The 17,423-nt window shown below is 41.4% G+C and overlaps 1 protein-coding gene across 2 annotated transcripts in view; it reads left to right on the forward strand.

Moving 5' to 3' along the window:
• The window catches only part of FRMPD1 (FERM and PDZ domain containing 1), an 84,397-nt gene that overhangs the window by 50,063 nt on the left and 16,911 nt on the right, over positions 1 to 17,423 (forward strand). Inside the window, exons 3-7 of one of the 2 annotated variants that reach the window (XM_059926499.1) lie at positions 3,202 to 3,359; positions 4,225 to 4,327; positions 7,895 to 7,940; positions 11,267 to 11,374; positions 14,697 to 14,792. In XM_059926499.1, coding sequence (XP_059782482.1) covers positions 3,202 to 3,359; positions 4,225 to 4,327; positions 7,895 to 7,940; positions 11,267 to 11,374; positions 14,697 to 14,792 — 511 coding nt within the window. The remainder of the gene's footprint in view (positions 1 to 3,201; positions 3,360 to 4,224; positions 4,328 to 7,894; positions 7,941 to 11,266; positions 11,375 to 14,696; positions 14,793 to 17,423) is intronic. The other variant, XM_059926500.1, reaches the window with a different exon arrangement.

Below are 17,423 nucleotides of genomic sequence, written 5' to 3' on the forward strand. Positions count from 1 at the left end.
TTAGTGTTCAAGAGCCCAGGCTCCCAGGTCAAATAATCTAGGTTCAAGCACAACTCTTTTAAGTCTTCTAGGCTTCAAGTTTTCTCATATTTTGGAGACCCACTCTACATTAAAATGTACCCACATCTCACAACAAATATTTTATATAACTATGTAAGATTTGACAAATTGACATAAAGTACCTTTTTTTTTATTTAAATTATTTATTTATTTATTTTATTTATGGCTGTGTTGGGTCTTCGTTTCTGTGCGAGGGCTTTCTCTAGTTGCGGCAAGCGGGGGCCACTCTTCATCGCGGTGCGCGGGCCTCTCACTATCGCGGCCTCTCTTGTTGTGGAGCGCAGGCTCCAGACGCGCAGGCTCAGTAATTGTGGCTCACGGGCCTAGTTGCTCCGCGGCATGTGGGATCTTCCCAGACCAGGGTTCGAACCCGTGTGCCCTGCATTGGCAGGCAGATTCTCAACCACTGCGCCACCAGGGAAGCCCATAAAGTACCTTTTAAGGTATTTGCTCTAACATCTGTTAATACAATTTTGAAGTTAGAAATTTTCTTTTTGTATATGAGAGTCTCGTATATTTTTCATACATTGTCATAGGCTCTAGATCTGTGCTGTCCAATATGGTTGCCACTATCCAGAGATGGCTGTTAAGCCCTTAAAATGTGGCTAGTATGACTGAGAGATTAAATACTTAATTTTATTTGATTTTAATTAGTTTAGATGTAAAGACTGATCATTCAGTTATTGGAAAATTTTAAGTATGTTCGGAAGGACTTGGGCCTGAAAATTTACTTTTTAACTGTAAATTTTATGAAATCTGAGAATTTCTGCTGAAAATATAGCATCCAAGTTGATATGCTTTGTAAGTATAAAATACACGCTGAATTTTGAAGACATAATATGAAAAAAAGGATGCAGAATAGCTCATCAATAATTTTTTTATTGATTACATGTTGAAATGATAGTATTTTGGATATATTAGGTTAAATAAAAATATATTAAAAACCACTTGTTTCTTTTTCATTTCTTCCCCCCTTTTCAGGTGCCTATTAGAAAAGTTACATTTACAAATGTGACTTGCATTATACAGCTGTACTGCAGTGCCTTTGAAGAAAGTAGCCCCAGTTTGAAACTCCCTCCCCAGCTATGTGACTTTAAGCAGGTTAAAGTCTCTCAAAGCAAGATTCAGTCTTCTTATCTATAAAATAGGGATAATAATCATACCTACCTCACAAGTGTGTTGTAAGGGTCAAATGAGCCATGAAAACAAGTTAGATCACTCCTTGGTACATAGTTAGTGCTCAATAAATGTTACAAATGATTATCGTTGTTGTTGTTACTGCTACTATTACTGTCACCAATTTATCAAGTTTTTTTTTTTTTAATTTGGAAGGATTTTTAACCAGTATTCCATCAAATTTATATTTTCGTTCAGTACTTACTTTCATTTTTCAATATGTAATCTTCCCAACCAGGAATCCAGCCTCAGTTTTACTTGTGTCTTCCTTTATTGCATCAGCTTATTAAGAATGCCTAGCACCTAATACACATTCAGCTACTCTGTTTTTAATGAATTGTTGGATGCTTTTTGTGGCTGTGTTTTATGTGTTTATCCTGCAACTCCACTAAGCTTATTTTTCAAGCACTAGCAATTCTCTTTGTGAATTCATTTTCTAGGTGTAGATCATCAGCTGTTTGGAAAAAAGAAGGTATGCTTATTATTCCTCTTATCATTTTTCCTTCTCTGATAAGTATTCCAGGCATTTCTCCTGCCACATTAAATAGGAGTAGTGTCTAGGGTGTCCCTCCTGTTGCTTTTTCAAAGGACCACAGATGTTGATTTTTGCCTTTCAGTGCACTATATTATTTATTTTACTTAGAAAGGCCCTTTCAGAGCTTTAAAGTTTTCTTTTTTTTTTTTTAATCAGGAATAACTATGGGTTTTATTCAGTATAAATTATCAGAGATTTCTGTTTCTTCCCTCTTGTTAAGTCTGTCTTCTAACACTTCTCAGTATTACCCATATGCTCACCTAGGAGAAATCCTCTCCTTACTCCTAAGAGAGCTGCTTGATGGATAATGTGCATAATAAGGCTGGGACTTGTCACCGCATTTTGGTTCCACGAAGCAGTTTTTTAATATTTCCTGGTCCTTGTTGAAACTTGAGATTATTATAAATGACAGAGAGGTGATTTTCAGATAACCGAGGTCCTATTGCATTGGGCAGAGTTCCTGACAGTGTTTGGTAAATAGATGAGAATAAATGATAAACCTTAGCTGCAGAGCCCCAAGGGAGCTGTTACTCCTCCACATTTCAGTTGTTTATAATGACAGTAAATACCTTACCCCATCACTATTTGACCTTCTTCAGAAAGAACCACTGATTCTTAGAAGGAAAAAAATCATTTGCCACAGACAAATGAAAAATAGCTCATAAATTCGCTTTGTGGTATTGAGAGATAGAAAATACAACTTTCAACTTACCTGCTTTTAGATATATAGAGAACATACATGTTTTTAACAATTAATATAGAGGGAGTCTGCAGTATCTGAGATTTTATATTGGAATCCTCACAGTTACAAAGTTGAAGGGGAAGCAACGTTCATTATAAAGAAAAAAAGAAAAAAATCACCAAAGAAACAATTCACCTATAAAAATTAGTCATCATTAGACATCTAAACTGAGCAATTCCTTGTTCCTATTCACAGTCCATGTTTTTCCTCTTCTGTACCTCTGCTGAAGCAGTGCCCCCTGCCTGGAATGCCTGTCCATCCATCCATCCGTTCATCCATCCATCCATCCATCCATGCATCTATGCATCCATCCACTCAGCCGCAGTTACTGAATATCTTCTGTGTGCCAGGATTTGGGCTGTGTAGATATACCCTCGACATCTCTCAGATGCCACCTCTTCTAGGTAGCAAATGCTTCCCTGATTCCTTCTCCTCTAGCCCACAAAGTTAAAACTGCTCTACCTCTTCTCTGAGTACCCACAGCACTTCACGACCTCTCTTTCAGAGCACGGTGCTATGTCCTGCTGCCTTATCTACTGGCGTTTGTGTCGTCTCTCTCTCTCAAGAGGAGAGTTGGTGTCCACTCAGCTCTGCATCTTCCTCCTCCAGAATGCCTAGGGCTGACCTAGTTTGTGGCCACCAACTAGACTCCCCTCTCTGTCTTTTTGACACACTCCTTCTCTTCCAGGGCTAAAGATGCTGCAGCTGATGGACCCCCTGGGATCCCAACCCAGACCATCATCCCTGTGAAACACACAGTAAAAATAGACAAAGACGATCTCCTCCAGGACTATGGATTTCACATTTCTGAGACCCTTCCCCTCACAGTGGTGGCCGTCACAGCAGGTAGGGGCTGACTGGGAAACAAGAAAGGATTTTGGCTTCTTGGGGGGAAATATCCCTTGTTCTCTTCCCATCTCTCTGTGCTATAACATAATGTAGAAAATGCTACCCCAGAAAGCTAGACAGGGCACATCTAATTTCGACCTAATTCTGTCTAGGGCTTTGTGCCTTCCTGTGGTGCTGGGAGGGAGGAGCTCCAAGTGCACTTGCTGATCTGCACCCCAGGTCCACTGGCCTCAGCCAGGGATTTGCCCACCCGTGGCCCCCGGCCAGTCTCAGGGACAGTGACAGTACTGGGACCAGCAGGCCCTCCTCTCTGAACCCTGCATGCTCTGAGCTGGGGAGAGTTTCTGGGCAGACAGTAATAGAAATTATTGATTTGTTTTCACTTGAGTCTCTGTAAAATATAGGCTGTATCAGGGTGAAGATGAGCAGGCTGGGAATATGTAGTGTTTTTTGTCATACTTCAGCTATGTATTGATGTGAGATCTGGGACTAGTTAAAATCTATTAATTTGAATTTACACACACACACACACACACACACACACACACACACATACACCAGAGTTCTTTAGCAATGAATGTAGTAGATTCACTGGCCAGCTCTGTTGATTCAGGGAGTTTCTGCTAGTCTTCTTTCCCTGGACACTCTCCTAACATCCCTTGAAGGTGATGGATGGTAGGTACGTTATCCATGCTTTGTAAACAGGAAAACTGAAATCCACATGAGCCCAAGTCTGGCCAGGGGTGGGGGTGAGCCGGTGCCCTGGGGACTGGATCAGGCTGCCATTCAGGTGAGCTGCTGTGACACATGAGGTCTGGGCCCTTCTGGCATGAACACCCGTTACTTCTTTTCTCTTCAACAGGAGGCTCCGCTCATGGCAAGCTTCTCCCTGGTGATCAGATCCTCCAGATGAACAACGAGCCTGCTGAAGACCTTTCCTGTGAACGAGCGGTCGATATTCTGAGGTACTAAATTGTCTTCCGTCATCCACAGAATTATTATATATATTATTATATATATTGCACAGATTATTATAGAGCAAGGATGGGAGACAGAAAGGGCATAACTGATATCCCTGGGATTTAAGTAAAGTCCAGGCTCCTTTAAAGCAGCAATAACAGCCTTGTTTTAGAATTCCATCTCTGTTACTATCTGCCGTCTTTCACCTGCCTACAGAAGTGATGGGGAGGCACAGGGTGCTATATTTATCACCCCCCTGCAATGCCCAAAACACTGTGCTAGGCGCTGCGGGGAATGTAATTATGAATAATACATAGGCCCTACCCCTTAAGGATGTATAGGGTTGTTGTAACATATGCCAGAAATTAGACACTAAGTCTGCTTATTGTTCTTTAACCCTTTCAATATCTCTTCCTAAATGTTCTTGGTGCAGCCTGGTAGGCATATATGTAGTTCCATTGGTATGGCACCTACAAACTTCTACCTGGTGTCATGGTGATTTTTGTAAATGTCTCACTTTCTGCTTTGACCATGATCTCCTTAAGACCAGGCACACAGTGGGTGCTCAGTGGAATGAGTGAATGTGGTTGGCACTGACAGTTGGTGACCCTGGTTTTAAGACAGAGGAAGTGAGTGACAGGAGTGAGGAGGCCTGGCAGATGTTCTATAGGCACGTGCAGCCTTTGTCTTTTAAAACTTTCACCCAACACTGTTTTAATGACTTTAATATAAATAAAGGGAAACGAGAAATAGAGTTAGAGGAAAGCCAGCTTGAAGATACTTCAAGTTTGTACTTTAGTCTGTGCCTTTTTGTGAGTGGTGGTTTTCATTTCTGAGGGCCTATCGTGTGCAGCACACACTGAATAACAGGCAACAATAACAAAGTCTGAGAAGGAGAAAATGAAAATGCAGGATGCAGTCTCCAACCTCAGGAAGTCCACAGTCTCGCTGCGGAGAGACATAAGATTTACAGAGAATCCATCATAGTGTAGAAAATAGAATCCTCTCAACCACGCCCAATATTGCTTCAAGATTGCCAGGGAATAAGGTGAGTGGGTGGGGCAGCCAGGAAAGGATTTGATTATTTCATTTTAAAAAATGAAATATGGTTACGGAAATCATGAAGTTTGCTTTCCCAATTGCCGGGTGGTTTTCTCAAAGAATTTCTCAATTCCAGCAAATGAATTTTAGATTTTCACTGCTACTAATATCTCTGCCAGGCTAGATAGATCAAACTCTGACTAATAAACAAAAGTATTCACAATTTAAAACAGTAGACCAAAATTTGGATGTTTAGGTAACATTGAACCCTGATCTGTTCAATGGGCAAGGAACCCTGGGGGGCAAAGGGACTCCACTCCCCAGACACTTACAGGGTGGTAGTGCAGAGACAGCTCGTGTATATACCCCGCTAAGGTTGAGGGCAGACAGTGCCTCAAGAGAAGCAGGGGAAAGGGGCTGTAAATGCTGGAGATTCCTCCAACTTGTGGGGAAGTTGTGGTTTGACGAAACAGAGAAGAGTACAGAAGTATTTCAGCTGGCCAAGTTCTACCTTTAATGCTGGGTAGAATTTGGGCCACAAAGATGGAGGTGAAGGATAATCCATGCAAAGTGATAAGGAGGAGTGACTGGCTGGGGAGTAGGGGACACTGAGCGGTTCAATTTGTCTAAGGCACTGGATACCTAGAGAAAAGTTCTGGGAAGTGAGGCCCAGATGATGGAGGGTCTTGGTGCTGACACAGCGAGTTCAGGGGTTATTCTCCTCCTGGAAGACTGAGCCACTGAAGACTCGTGAGCGGGGATGTGACCTGATGTATGCTTGCATCTGCACTCTCAGCTACGTGCCTTGTGTGGGAATCCCGGAACTGCTTACTTTTTTAGCTTAGTTCCCAGTGTCATTGCCATTTATAAAAGTAAAAAACCAAGCAAACAAAAAACCAACAAAATCTCTCTAATTCCTCCGATTATCTATCTGTGAGGCCAAACTGTCCTTTTGAGAGTACTTGGACGTTGGTTTGTTGTGAATTCTCTTGAAAAAGACCTGTTCTTATATAAAATGGAAAAGAGGCAATCCCCAGGCACTTAGAAACCTCAGGTTGAGTTTATCTATTAGAGGAAGTAACACACTGGCAGCAGCTGGCCTAAATGTTCATATTGCAAGAAATCAAATGAAATTATTTTGCAAACTGCTTCTCTAGCAATGGCAGAGATAAAGGAAAATATGAATCGATTTTTCAGTTCTGTCCTCTAATGCAAAGTGGAAGTTTGGCACTTATCTGGTTGATTTGATCACTTTTGGAACCTAAGAGATTATATAACAAAACAAAAATGTCTAGTATTTGATTAAGTGATTGGGCCCGCCAACCTTGTGTGCCCAAACTCCGTAAACTTGTTGGCTTTTATCTGATCATGGTTATCCACATTCATTTATTTTATTTCATGAATGTTTAGCCAGTTTTCTGAAATAGCAACCTAAGTTATCTGTGTTATTGCTCTGTTTTCTCTTAAAATTTTTTTCTTTTTTTTTTTTTGGACATAAACCTAGCTAGTGGTCATAGCAACCGGATGAGTTTTCCATCATATAGACTAAATGAAAGATAAGTGGGGACTTCCCTGGTGGTGCAGTGGTTAAGAATCCACCTGCCAATGCAGGGGACACGGGTTTGATCCCTGGTCAAGGAAGATCCCACATGCCTTGGAACAACTAAGCCCCTGTGCCACAACCACTGAGCCCGCATGCCACAACCACTGAGCCCGTGTGCCACAACTACTTAAGCCTGCACACCTAGAGCCTCTGCTCTGCAACAAGAGAAGCCACCGCAATGAGAAGCCCGCGCACCGCAACGAAGAGTAGCCCCCGCTCACCGCAACTAGAGAAAGCCCTCACGCAGCAACAAAGACCCAGTGCAGCCAAAAATAAAATGAAATTTAAAAAAAGAAAGAAAGATAAGTGACTTAATTTAGTGGCTGTAGGTATGGACCAGATGGTAGAGGCAAGTATCTGAAGATTTTCTTAAGGTAGCAGTGGCATCTGGGACAGCTTAAGTTCCTTCACAGATCACTGCTTTCTCAGTGTCCTTCTCAATTTTGCTGAGCCAAAGAAGCTGAGGCAAGAGAGGCTGCTTTGTAATTCTACCAGTCTTTTTTTTTTTTTTTTTTTTTATTATTTATTTATTTATTTATTTATTTATTTATTTATTTATTTATTTATGGCTGTGTTGGGTCTTCGTTTCTGTGCGAGGGCCTTCTCTAGTTGAGGCAAGTGGGGGCCACTCTTCCTCGCGGTGCGCGGGCCTCTCACTATCGCGGCCTCTCTTGTTGCGGAGCACAGGCTCCAGACGCACAGGCTCAGTAATTGTGGCTCACGGGCCTAGTTGCTCCGCGGCATGTGGGATCTTCCCAGACCAGGGCTCGAACCCGTGTCCTCTGCATTGGCAGGCAGATTCTCAACACTGCACCACCAGGGAAGCCCTCTACCAGTCTTTTTGACCCTAACACACACACACACATGCACACACACACGTGTATCACCCAGAATGATGACTTTTTTTACCTTTATTCTTTTTTTTCAGGGAAGCTGAAGATTCTCTTTCAATCACAGTTGTTCGCTGCACATCGGTATATCTCTTTTTATGTCTTGTGTGTTAGTTTCACCCTTCTTGGCCCCAACACCCTGTACCCCCAGCAGAATATCCCCTGTAGAATAAACAGCCTGTGTACCAGTATTGTGGAGGACACAGATGTGGGTCCAGGCTTCAAGAACTCATGGTCCAGCTAAGGAGACAGACCTGTGATTATGCAGAATGGGATGACAAGGGTACCAAACTAGGAGTTTCAAGACAGGTCTGAGTGATATCACTGTGGAGCAGTCATTTAGTTTCAGTTTTGACTTTTGTAAAACAGAGATGAGGACAATAACTGCCTTGTCTATCTAATGGGTTGTTCTGAGGACCCAACAACGTGTTGAGTGTGAAGGCACCTTGCCGCAAGGCAAGGTGTGGCACAGATGATGCACAGAAAGGCGCCAGCCATCCTAAACCACTGTAGGCCTAGGAGTCCTTTATATGTGATACAGGGGAAAGTATATAATCAGATTGTAAGAGAAAACTACCAAGGAGGAAAAGTTGACAGAAAATTCTCATTCTGAGAGACTTTAGTACATACCCCTTAGCCTTGGCCACAAATAGACAAGAAAATAAATAGGGGCATAGAGAATTTTAATAATGCATTTAATAATCTAATCCAACTGACCACATACCAGACCACCAAAAAAACTAAATTCCCCAAAGAAACAACTGTATAAGTCTCTTTTCCAGAATATAATAAAACACAAATTGATAGCTATCAAAAACTTAATTAAAACCACCCAGTCATTTGGAATAAAAATGCAATCTCCTAAGTAAAGACAGAATCAAATGGAAAAGCAAAAATTACCATTATAGACTAGATAGAAAATAATTAAAATTTAGAACTCTACTTCTTAGAACTTATTATATACAGTTGAAGCTATACTCAGAGAAAAATTCATAACCTTAAAAGTGATTTTATTATTTAACAAGAAAACAGGTTAAGTAAATATTCAGTGCAAGAAGTAGGAAGAAAAGACTAATAAAACAAGCATAAAGCAGATTAAAGAAAATGATAAAAATTTAAATCTAAATGATGCTTTGGAAAACAGAAAAAATTGGAAAGTTGATAAATAAATCCAAGGGCTAGTTCTTTACAGGAAAAAATTAAAAAATAAGAGAACTTTAGGGAAAAGAAATATGTGGGCCTTACATGAAGGAAACTAGAATAATACTGAAGAAAGTAAAATTTTTCTTTAATATAAAAGGAGTTACATATTATGTTCCTTGATGGGAAGACTACTGATATGTCGGATTTTCTCATGTTAATGTATATGCTTAAGGAAAATTCAGACTCCCTGTGGGACTTTTATTTGGATTTTGACAAAGTATATCAAGGTGAGACTTATCAAGAAAATCTTTTTTAAAAGGAATAATGAGGATGGCCTTGAAATACTAGATTTTAAAACTAATAAAGCTGCAGTAATTAAAATAGTGTGATATTGATGAAATGTTGGCTATATCAATCTAATCAAATAGAAAGTCCAAGAATAGATACCAGTATAGGAATTTAGTATATGATAAATATGGCATTCCATATCAGTGGGAGAAAAGATGATTATTCAAGAAATTGTACTGGGACATATCTCACACCATTTGATGTTAAATACTTAAATATAAAAAACAAACCATAAAAATGTCAACAATATGGATGGGTGTCTATCCAGTCGTAAGTTGCAGAAAGAATTCCTAAGCATTTAGGGAGTGGGAGAAGGTACAGTGGAACAAACAGCTGTTTGATTATGTGGAAAAAATTAAATTTCTGTGGTCCAAAAACTTCATAACACTAAAAAGCAAAGAAATTGTTGCCTCCTCTCCTTATTTGAAGTGTTATTTTTTGTTTGTTTGTTTCTTAGAAGTAGAACAGGAAAAAAACCCCACCTAAATAGGACTAGGATGTTTGCCATAAATATGACAGACCAAGTGTTTTATGCACAGATAAATGGAGATTCTTCTATTCTAAATAGAAGAACTTATCTATGAAATAATGTGAAACCAATACGTAAAATAACAGTATACTGAAAGCTAATCGCTATAAATGATCATGCAGGTGTTGAGAGATTGTTTTCATTTAGCTGATTATCATCTCAGTGGAGAACATCTTAATCTTAATTAGGTAGTTCTTTTCCTACTCTATTTCCAAGAAATGATAGCAAAAGCTAGCACTTGTTAAGTAAGGAGAGAGGGAAACAGCATATAGCTGCCTCCTTTTAAAAAATAAAAAGTATAGGGAGAGGAAAATTAACATGTTCCAGTACCATTCCTAAGATTCCTATGAGGTTCCCAAGAAAAGAGGAGTATGAATACTGTACTTTGGAGGTCCTGCAGGGAAAGCTGATATTAGCCCAGGTGATGGCCCCTGCGCCCCTGAGAAACGCCCTGAATATTGTCTAGCCCACTCGGGCCTCTCACCAGAAGTTATATGATTGTAAGACAAATGATCATACATATTTTACTTCAGCAAGAATGCTCATCTTTGTCCGAGTGGATTCTTAGAGTCCTCAAATGATTTGAAATTGATTAGGAATTATAAAATCCTAAGTTGGAATATTAATTACTGCTTCTCTAGGACATAGAATTTTATGATTAAAATATGTTTTGGTTTAATTGTATAGATCTGTATTTCTATTAATTATTTATAATACATTATTTATTATAATATTAATACTAATATTTAATGTCTTATTTAATTTGTGCCAAAAGAAGATCCTACAAGGTAGATATATTGGTTATCCCCCTTTTACAGATGAGGACACTATAGCCTCACAGACACGTGGTCTCACATGCAGAAATCAGTAGAGCTGGGCTTTTTTCAGGTAGTTAGACTCCAGAACCCATGCTCGTTAGCATGATGCTGTTTCTGCCTCCTGGTCCAGTTCCCATATTGTGCAGAAGAGAAGACTGAAGGCCAAAGAAAGGAGTGTGTACACACACACACACACACACAAACACACAACTGGTTTTCTTCCATAACAATTTGTGTTTGAGGTAGTTCTCAGAACTGTTAAGTAGCTGAAGTTGGGTTGGAATTCAGGTCTCTTTGCTCACAGGCCAGTTCTCTTTGTCTTCATCATACCACAGCCTTTGGCCACTGTATTGAATCTTGAGCTGTTCTCAGACGCATAAGAACATTGGGTTGAGATCCCTAAATTTTATGAAAAGAGATCTTTAATGGGATGTCGTCCTTCTCTGTGGGTTTTAATTGAATTCTCAACAGCTGTCAAGCTTTTGCTTTTGTTTTTAAGAAATGAGAAGATGTACATGGCTTTTATGAAAGTCCCACATTTTTCTAAAGTGTGTCGTGTTAATGTTTTGCAGGGAGTCCCCAAGTCCTCCTTCCTAACGGAGGAGAAGCGAGCCAGGCTGAAGACTAACCCCGTGAAGGTGCACTTTGCAGAGGAAGTGCTCGTCAGTGGACACAGCCAGGTGCGTCACTGCTCAGGGGGTTGAAATGACTCTTCATGAAGTGGGTGAGCTGCCTCCTGGCATGTATCTCCTGAAGACTCTGGAATCTGCAGCACAGAGGGGATGCAGAGGGAGTGCAGCGGGCTTGCTGGAGGCTCTGTGCCCCCTTAGTGAGGCACCTGCAAACGGTGGACAGGGAGAGACGCACTGGGTGTGGCTCTGTCATTCTGTGACTCCATTTTTCTGCCCTTGAAATTTCAACAGATTCCGATTGTTCATTTCTCATTCTAAATCTTCAAACTTAGTATTTCCTCTGAAGGTGATATATTGATAGTAGTGATGGTGGCCGGGTTGTGGTGGGGGGGGGGGGCTTTGGTTTTTTTAAAGAGTCCATCATCTGTTGAACCTCTATTGCGTGAATTTTGGGTACATAATCCTTAGTCATCACCATATCCTGCATGGGAGGTATTTTAACAAAAGAGGAAGCAGAGGCTTAGAGAGGTTAAGAGAATTAACCTCTGAGATCCCATAGCTAGAAATACAGGAGCACAGGTCTGTGTGACTTCAGTTCTTCTGTTTTCCACTGTGATATGCTGTCTAGTTCTTTTTGATATGGGAATACCCAGGATTGGTGTGGTTGGATATGAGGGTTCAGAAGACAAGTTTGCAAAGGGAAAATATTGGCTAGAGTTTGATGTTTTCAATGTGGACTGTTAAAGACTCATATATTCATAATTTAAATATTTTCCACCCGATGGTCTGTAACTATTACCATTCTGAATTCAGTGATCAATAATAGATTTTGAAACTTTCAAATCAGAGCTTGTCCTTATCTGATTTTCTTAGCATAGAGACCAGTGAATGGGGAGTCACGGCCATTTTAACACAGGATTCAGGTGATCTGGTTCACATCTGGAGAGCCCTTATTTTCTTCTTGTCCTGTTGCTTAACAGACTCCACCTTCCGTTAGACCTCAGAGTAAAAGGTGGATTTGTTCAGGAAGGTCTAGTGGGAGGCCTAGTGTATTAATCAGAAAAGACCTGAGATCCTGTCAGTCTGAAGTATTTGAGTCTCTGTGTGTCCATGTTTGTGAAGATGGATCAGACCTCTTCAGCAAATTAAATTTTGATTCAACTTGTGTTTTTAAGAGTAGTACATAGTAAAGAGAAGTAGAAGCTAGAACCAACTAACAGAACAGGTAGAGAATAAGGGTTCTGCAGATGTGAACCAGATCCCCTGGGGAGACTTGCAGCTCAGGGTACCGAGTCTGTATCAGCCACGTGAGGCAGAGACAGCCAAACCAGCGAGAGTTCATCATTGCGACCTACTTTTTCATCCTCTCAAGTATTTAAAAGATGATAAAATCAGCTGCTAAACTTTCTCCCTTGAAACATACTAAGGCCCTAGAAGAATCTGAAATAGGAAAACAACATTTGGGGGTTTGGGGGTTTTTTATTATTGAGGTATAGTTGATACACAATATAAGTTTCAAGTTTCAACACTGTGATTCACAATCTTTAAAGGTTATATACTCCATTTATAGTTATTATAAAATTTGGGCTATATTCCCTGTGCTGTTCAATATATCTTTGTAGCTTATTCATTTTATACATAGTAGTTGGTACCTCTTAATTCCCTACCCCTACCTTGCCCCTCCACCCCCTCCCTAGTGGTAACATCTAGTTTATTCTCTATATCTGTGAGTCTGTTTCTTTTTTGTTATATTCACTAGTTTGTTTTACTTTTTAGATTCCACATATAAGTGATATCATACAGTATTATCTTTCTCTGTCTGACTTAAGGAAACCAACACTTCAAATATGCTTAACTTTGCTAACCGTTAAATAAATGCAAAGGAAAATATTAAGAACTGCTACTTTATACTTAGTAAATGAGCACAAATAAAGAAAAATGTAAACCCTGATGCCAAGAAAGTAGCTACACTCATGTACTAATTGATGGCTTTGTAAATTGATTTAATCTCTGGGAGTAGAAGAAAACAAAACTTAATGAATGCCATAAAAGTGGGCCAAGGATCACATTCTCATTAATTTAAGTCTATAAAATAATTTAAATGCAAAAATCCATGTAGTTAAAGATATCTGTTTTACTGATAGATAAATTGCAAAAAATTTGAAAAAATGTTAAATGTCTAGGGCAGAGGAATGGTTAAAGAAATTCTGATATTTCAGCTCAACAGACTATTTATAAGTCCATTAAAATTATAAACATTAAACCCACGTGAAGAAGTGTATATGTGTTGAGTAAAAATGCACATAGAATAGTGCATGTTCTATTAGTGCGACTCTCTAAAAGCTATTTACAGGTATAGATAAAAATTGGAAGAAGCCTTAGAGAAAAGCCTTAGTTATGTGATGATGTTATGGATGTATTTTTTGGTAAATCACAAATAATAAAGTATCAAGGAAAGCATGTCATACTTGGGAATTCCAAAGATTAAGATTTCTAAATACCCTAAACCAGAGTAGTGAGATGACAGCATGAGCGGTGTGAAATCCCTCATCCCTGACTGAGTGTGAAATGGCACTGGGATATGACCATATTCCTTTTTCTTCCATAAAAGTACTGTGGTTTAAAAAAAAAAAAGTTATGTAGAGTGATGAATGTGAGTCTTGCTTAAACGATACAAGTGGCCTTATATTTAGAAGATACAAAATTCTCATCTGAAAAAGGCTGTCAGGTTTTTGAAAAAGATGGTAAGCTTCTAACCCAGGTGGGCTTTGTACCCAAACTCTTTGCAGAGATTAGAGATGGGGGCAGTTGATCGCATAAATCCGGAGTGATGGTTGGGATGAGTAGAGGCGGAGAGCAGCCCTCTGCCCTTTGGTGTTGCTTTACTGTAGGGAATGAAGCAGTAAAATGTTGAGGGGGCTCTGAGGGAGCTTCCTACCCCCCATTTCACCCAACCCCACAAGGCACAGTGCAAGAATCTCAGAAAGGCCCATCTGGGACGATGTGCCTGCTTGTCACCTGACTTGCCAAATTGCATCCCATAAGGGAGGCAGCCAGCAGTGAAGTGTCAGCTGATGGCCGCGTGACATTGTACAGGCTCGCACAGTGCTGTCAGTATGCTCGTGGCAGGGCTCACTCTTCACCGTCTTCCAGTTCTAGTGGCTATCCCTGGAACAAAGCACGCCTGTATCTGTGTGGCATAGACCTCATCCATTGGAGAAATCTCCAAATGTCAAGAATCAATCTACAATGTGGTGAGGAGGTTGGGGAGAATCCTGCTCTCCGCACCAGGCAGGGCCAGGGAAGCTGAGGATCTGTCACACCCAGGGACAGGAAGGGACAGTTTCAACACTACTCTTGTGTTTTCCAGGGTAATTCTCTGCTGTGTATGCCCAACGTGCTCAAGGTGTACTTGGAGAATGGACAGACCAAAGCTTTCAAGTTTGAGGCACACACGACTGTGAAGGTATTCGGAATAAACTTGAATCTCTTTCCCAGTGAGAATTTGCTGGCTCCCAGGACCCCGGGGGCATCTTGCCAGGCAGCTACCTTGGTGATCTCACAACCACCATGGTCTGAGCACCTGCAGTAAGCCAAGCACTGTGTTATCTCATTTAGTTGCACAAACACCCAGCAAGCTGGTATTTTAATCACCATCTTACAGGGGAGGACATCAGGGTTCAGAGAGATGAAGTACCCAATACAACTCAAAAGCGTTCACCCTTAACCACTGGACTTCCCTGCCTCTTGTATGGGACTCCACCTGCTACCCAAAAGACTAGAGTCGCTAAAATTCCAGGCAAGGTGTGCGGGCAGGTCCAGGCCCCTGTGAATTCTGTTCTGGATGGAAGTCAGTTTGACTTACATTTAACAAGTTCCCCCAAAGGAGATACTCTGAGGCAGGTGGTACAGAATGAGGTAGAAAGTGGTCTCTGTTTCCCAGGAGCTTGCAGTCTAGTTGAGGGAAGATGGACATTCTTGGAGCTCCCAGTAGTCCAGGGCAGGACGAAGTAAGGGCTGTAAAGAGAGGGACAAGGAAGTGCTCAGCACGCAAGAGAAAGAGCACCATCTTTCCTTCTGACCATGTTCTGTCCTGTCAGGACGTCAGAGAAGGCTTTGCAAAGAAGCTGGACCTGAGCTGAGCTTTGAAGGGTTTCTCAGACTTCAACAAGCACAGGTGGGGACGGGGTTTTTGAGGGGTTAGAGGATGCACATCAATCTGAAGAAGTCCCATGAACTAAGGCGGAGAGCCAGTAAGACCGACATTGCCAAGGAAGTAGTAAACCATCCCACAGGGCTGGAACACAGGCCATTTTCTCATGGGAGGAGTGGGAGACAGCACAGGCTGGCTGGGGACGGCCTCAAATGGCAGGCAATGGAGTTTGGATTTTATCCATAGACAATAAGGGATGGCACTATAGTTTCTGAACAAGGAAGCAAATAGTGTTAGAGGGAGGCACCAGGGAAGAAGCAAACAAAGGAGTTGTTCAAACATTAAAAATCGTGTAAGAGTCAACACTGAGCCCAGCTCTTCTGATACTGGGGGAAGAGCAGGTTCAGGTGGGCATGTGCAGCTATAGGTACCGGACAGTAGCCAAGATAGACACACACACACACACACACACACATATGCACATGCACCTGAGTGCACACGTGCATACTCAATGCACGCACACACACCAGTGTTCCCTGGCACCTCCCTTAGGCAGTTCCTAGGGCTGCCCCAAATGCCCTATCCCATTCTTATCTTGGTGTGACTGAGGAGAAGCTGGAGAAAACCTGTCTGACCCTGGGAAGCTCAAACCCAAAGGAGAGTTTGGATTTGTTCAGTGTTCACTACATGTCTGGCACTTCCCCGGGTACTTCCTCGTGCACTATCTCACTTAATGCCCCCAGTAACCTTGTAAAGTGACAATTATTAACCTACTTTTCAGATGAGAACACTGGCCCAAGAGATCCCAAACTTGTCAAGGTCAGCTAGCTTCTAGCCGGCTTCCAACTTGGTCTGTTGTCTCTGAACCCTGCACTGGAGGTGGCCACGCTGCCATTCTTCATGAAAGTTGTGTATATGCATTAGACAAGGTGTCTACTTCTGTCATCTTTGAGCAAAGTGCATTGGAATGGAGGGGATGATTTATTTAAAGTGAGTCCCCCTTTGGTAGCCAAAAAGACTTTGAGATGATTTACACACACCGCAGGGGAATTAAAGCCAAGATGACAGATGGAGTTGGAGAAATGTGCAAGGAGTTAGCTGGTATAATACTGGTTAATTTTACTTATCTGTAGTAGCCAAATTTTTAAAAAGCAAGTCTTTTAGCTCTTTATGACAGTGAAAGAGGGGGGGTTATAAACAAATCCCCAAATGGGTAAAAAAGGGAAAAACCACTGTCAGTTCATCAGTGACTTCTCTTCCCCACTCCCTTATCAAGAGAAGCAAATTTCTTACATTAGAAAACCTCTTACTCTAAATCAAGGAAAATAACATGTCATTTGACCCAGTGAACATTTAGTGACTCTTTTGTGTGTGCCGACAAAGCTGTTGGTGATACAGAAATAAGTTATCCCGGGTCACTCCCTTAGGGAGCCTAGAGTCTTGGGGTGGGGCTGGGGTGAGGAGATGAGACCTGGGGTTATTTCACAAGGAGACTGTGGTGGGTACAGTGTGCTCAGAACCAGGAAATCGGGATGTGTAAATGGTGTGGAGGAAGAGAGAGCTTCCAACTGCGTGGCAAGGAAAGGCCCCCAGGATGTGATGGCCTGTGAGGCCGACTTGGAAAGATGGACAGGAATGGGTCAGGAGTGGTAGGTGAAGACAGCTTCCCGGGCATGTGGAATGACACCAACAAAGATCCAGTGATGGGAAAGTTTGGCAAGTATATGGGGCTTGCAAGCAGGGTGCATTGGAAAAAGCAGCAGAAGATAAAGTGGGAGAAGTGGGCTGGCACCTGATACTTGAGAGCCTTGAATATTAAGCTAAGGAGTTTGGATTTGGGTTGGTGGGCCATGGGGACCACTGAATATTCTTGAGCCAGGGAGAGCATGAGAAGTACAAGGCTTAGACAAGTTTCTCTAGATCAGGGGTCAGCAAACTTGTTCT

The sequence above is a fragment of the Balaenoptera ricei genome, chromosome 6, assembly GCF_028023285.1.
Source record: "Balaenoptera ricei isolate mBalRic1 chromosome 6, mBalRic1.hap2, whole genome shotgun sequence".
Classification (NCBI taxonomy): Eukaryota; Metazoa; Chordata; class Mammalia; order Artiodactyla; family Balaenopteridae; genus Balaenoptera; species Balaenoptera ricei.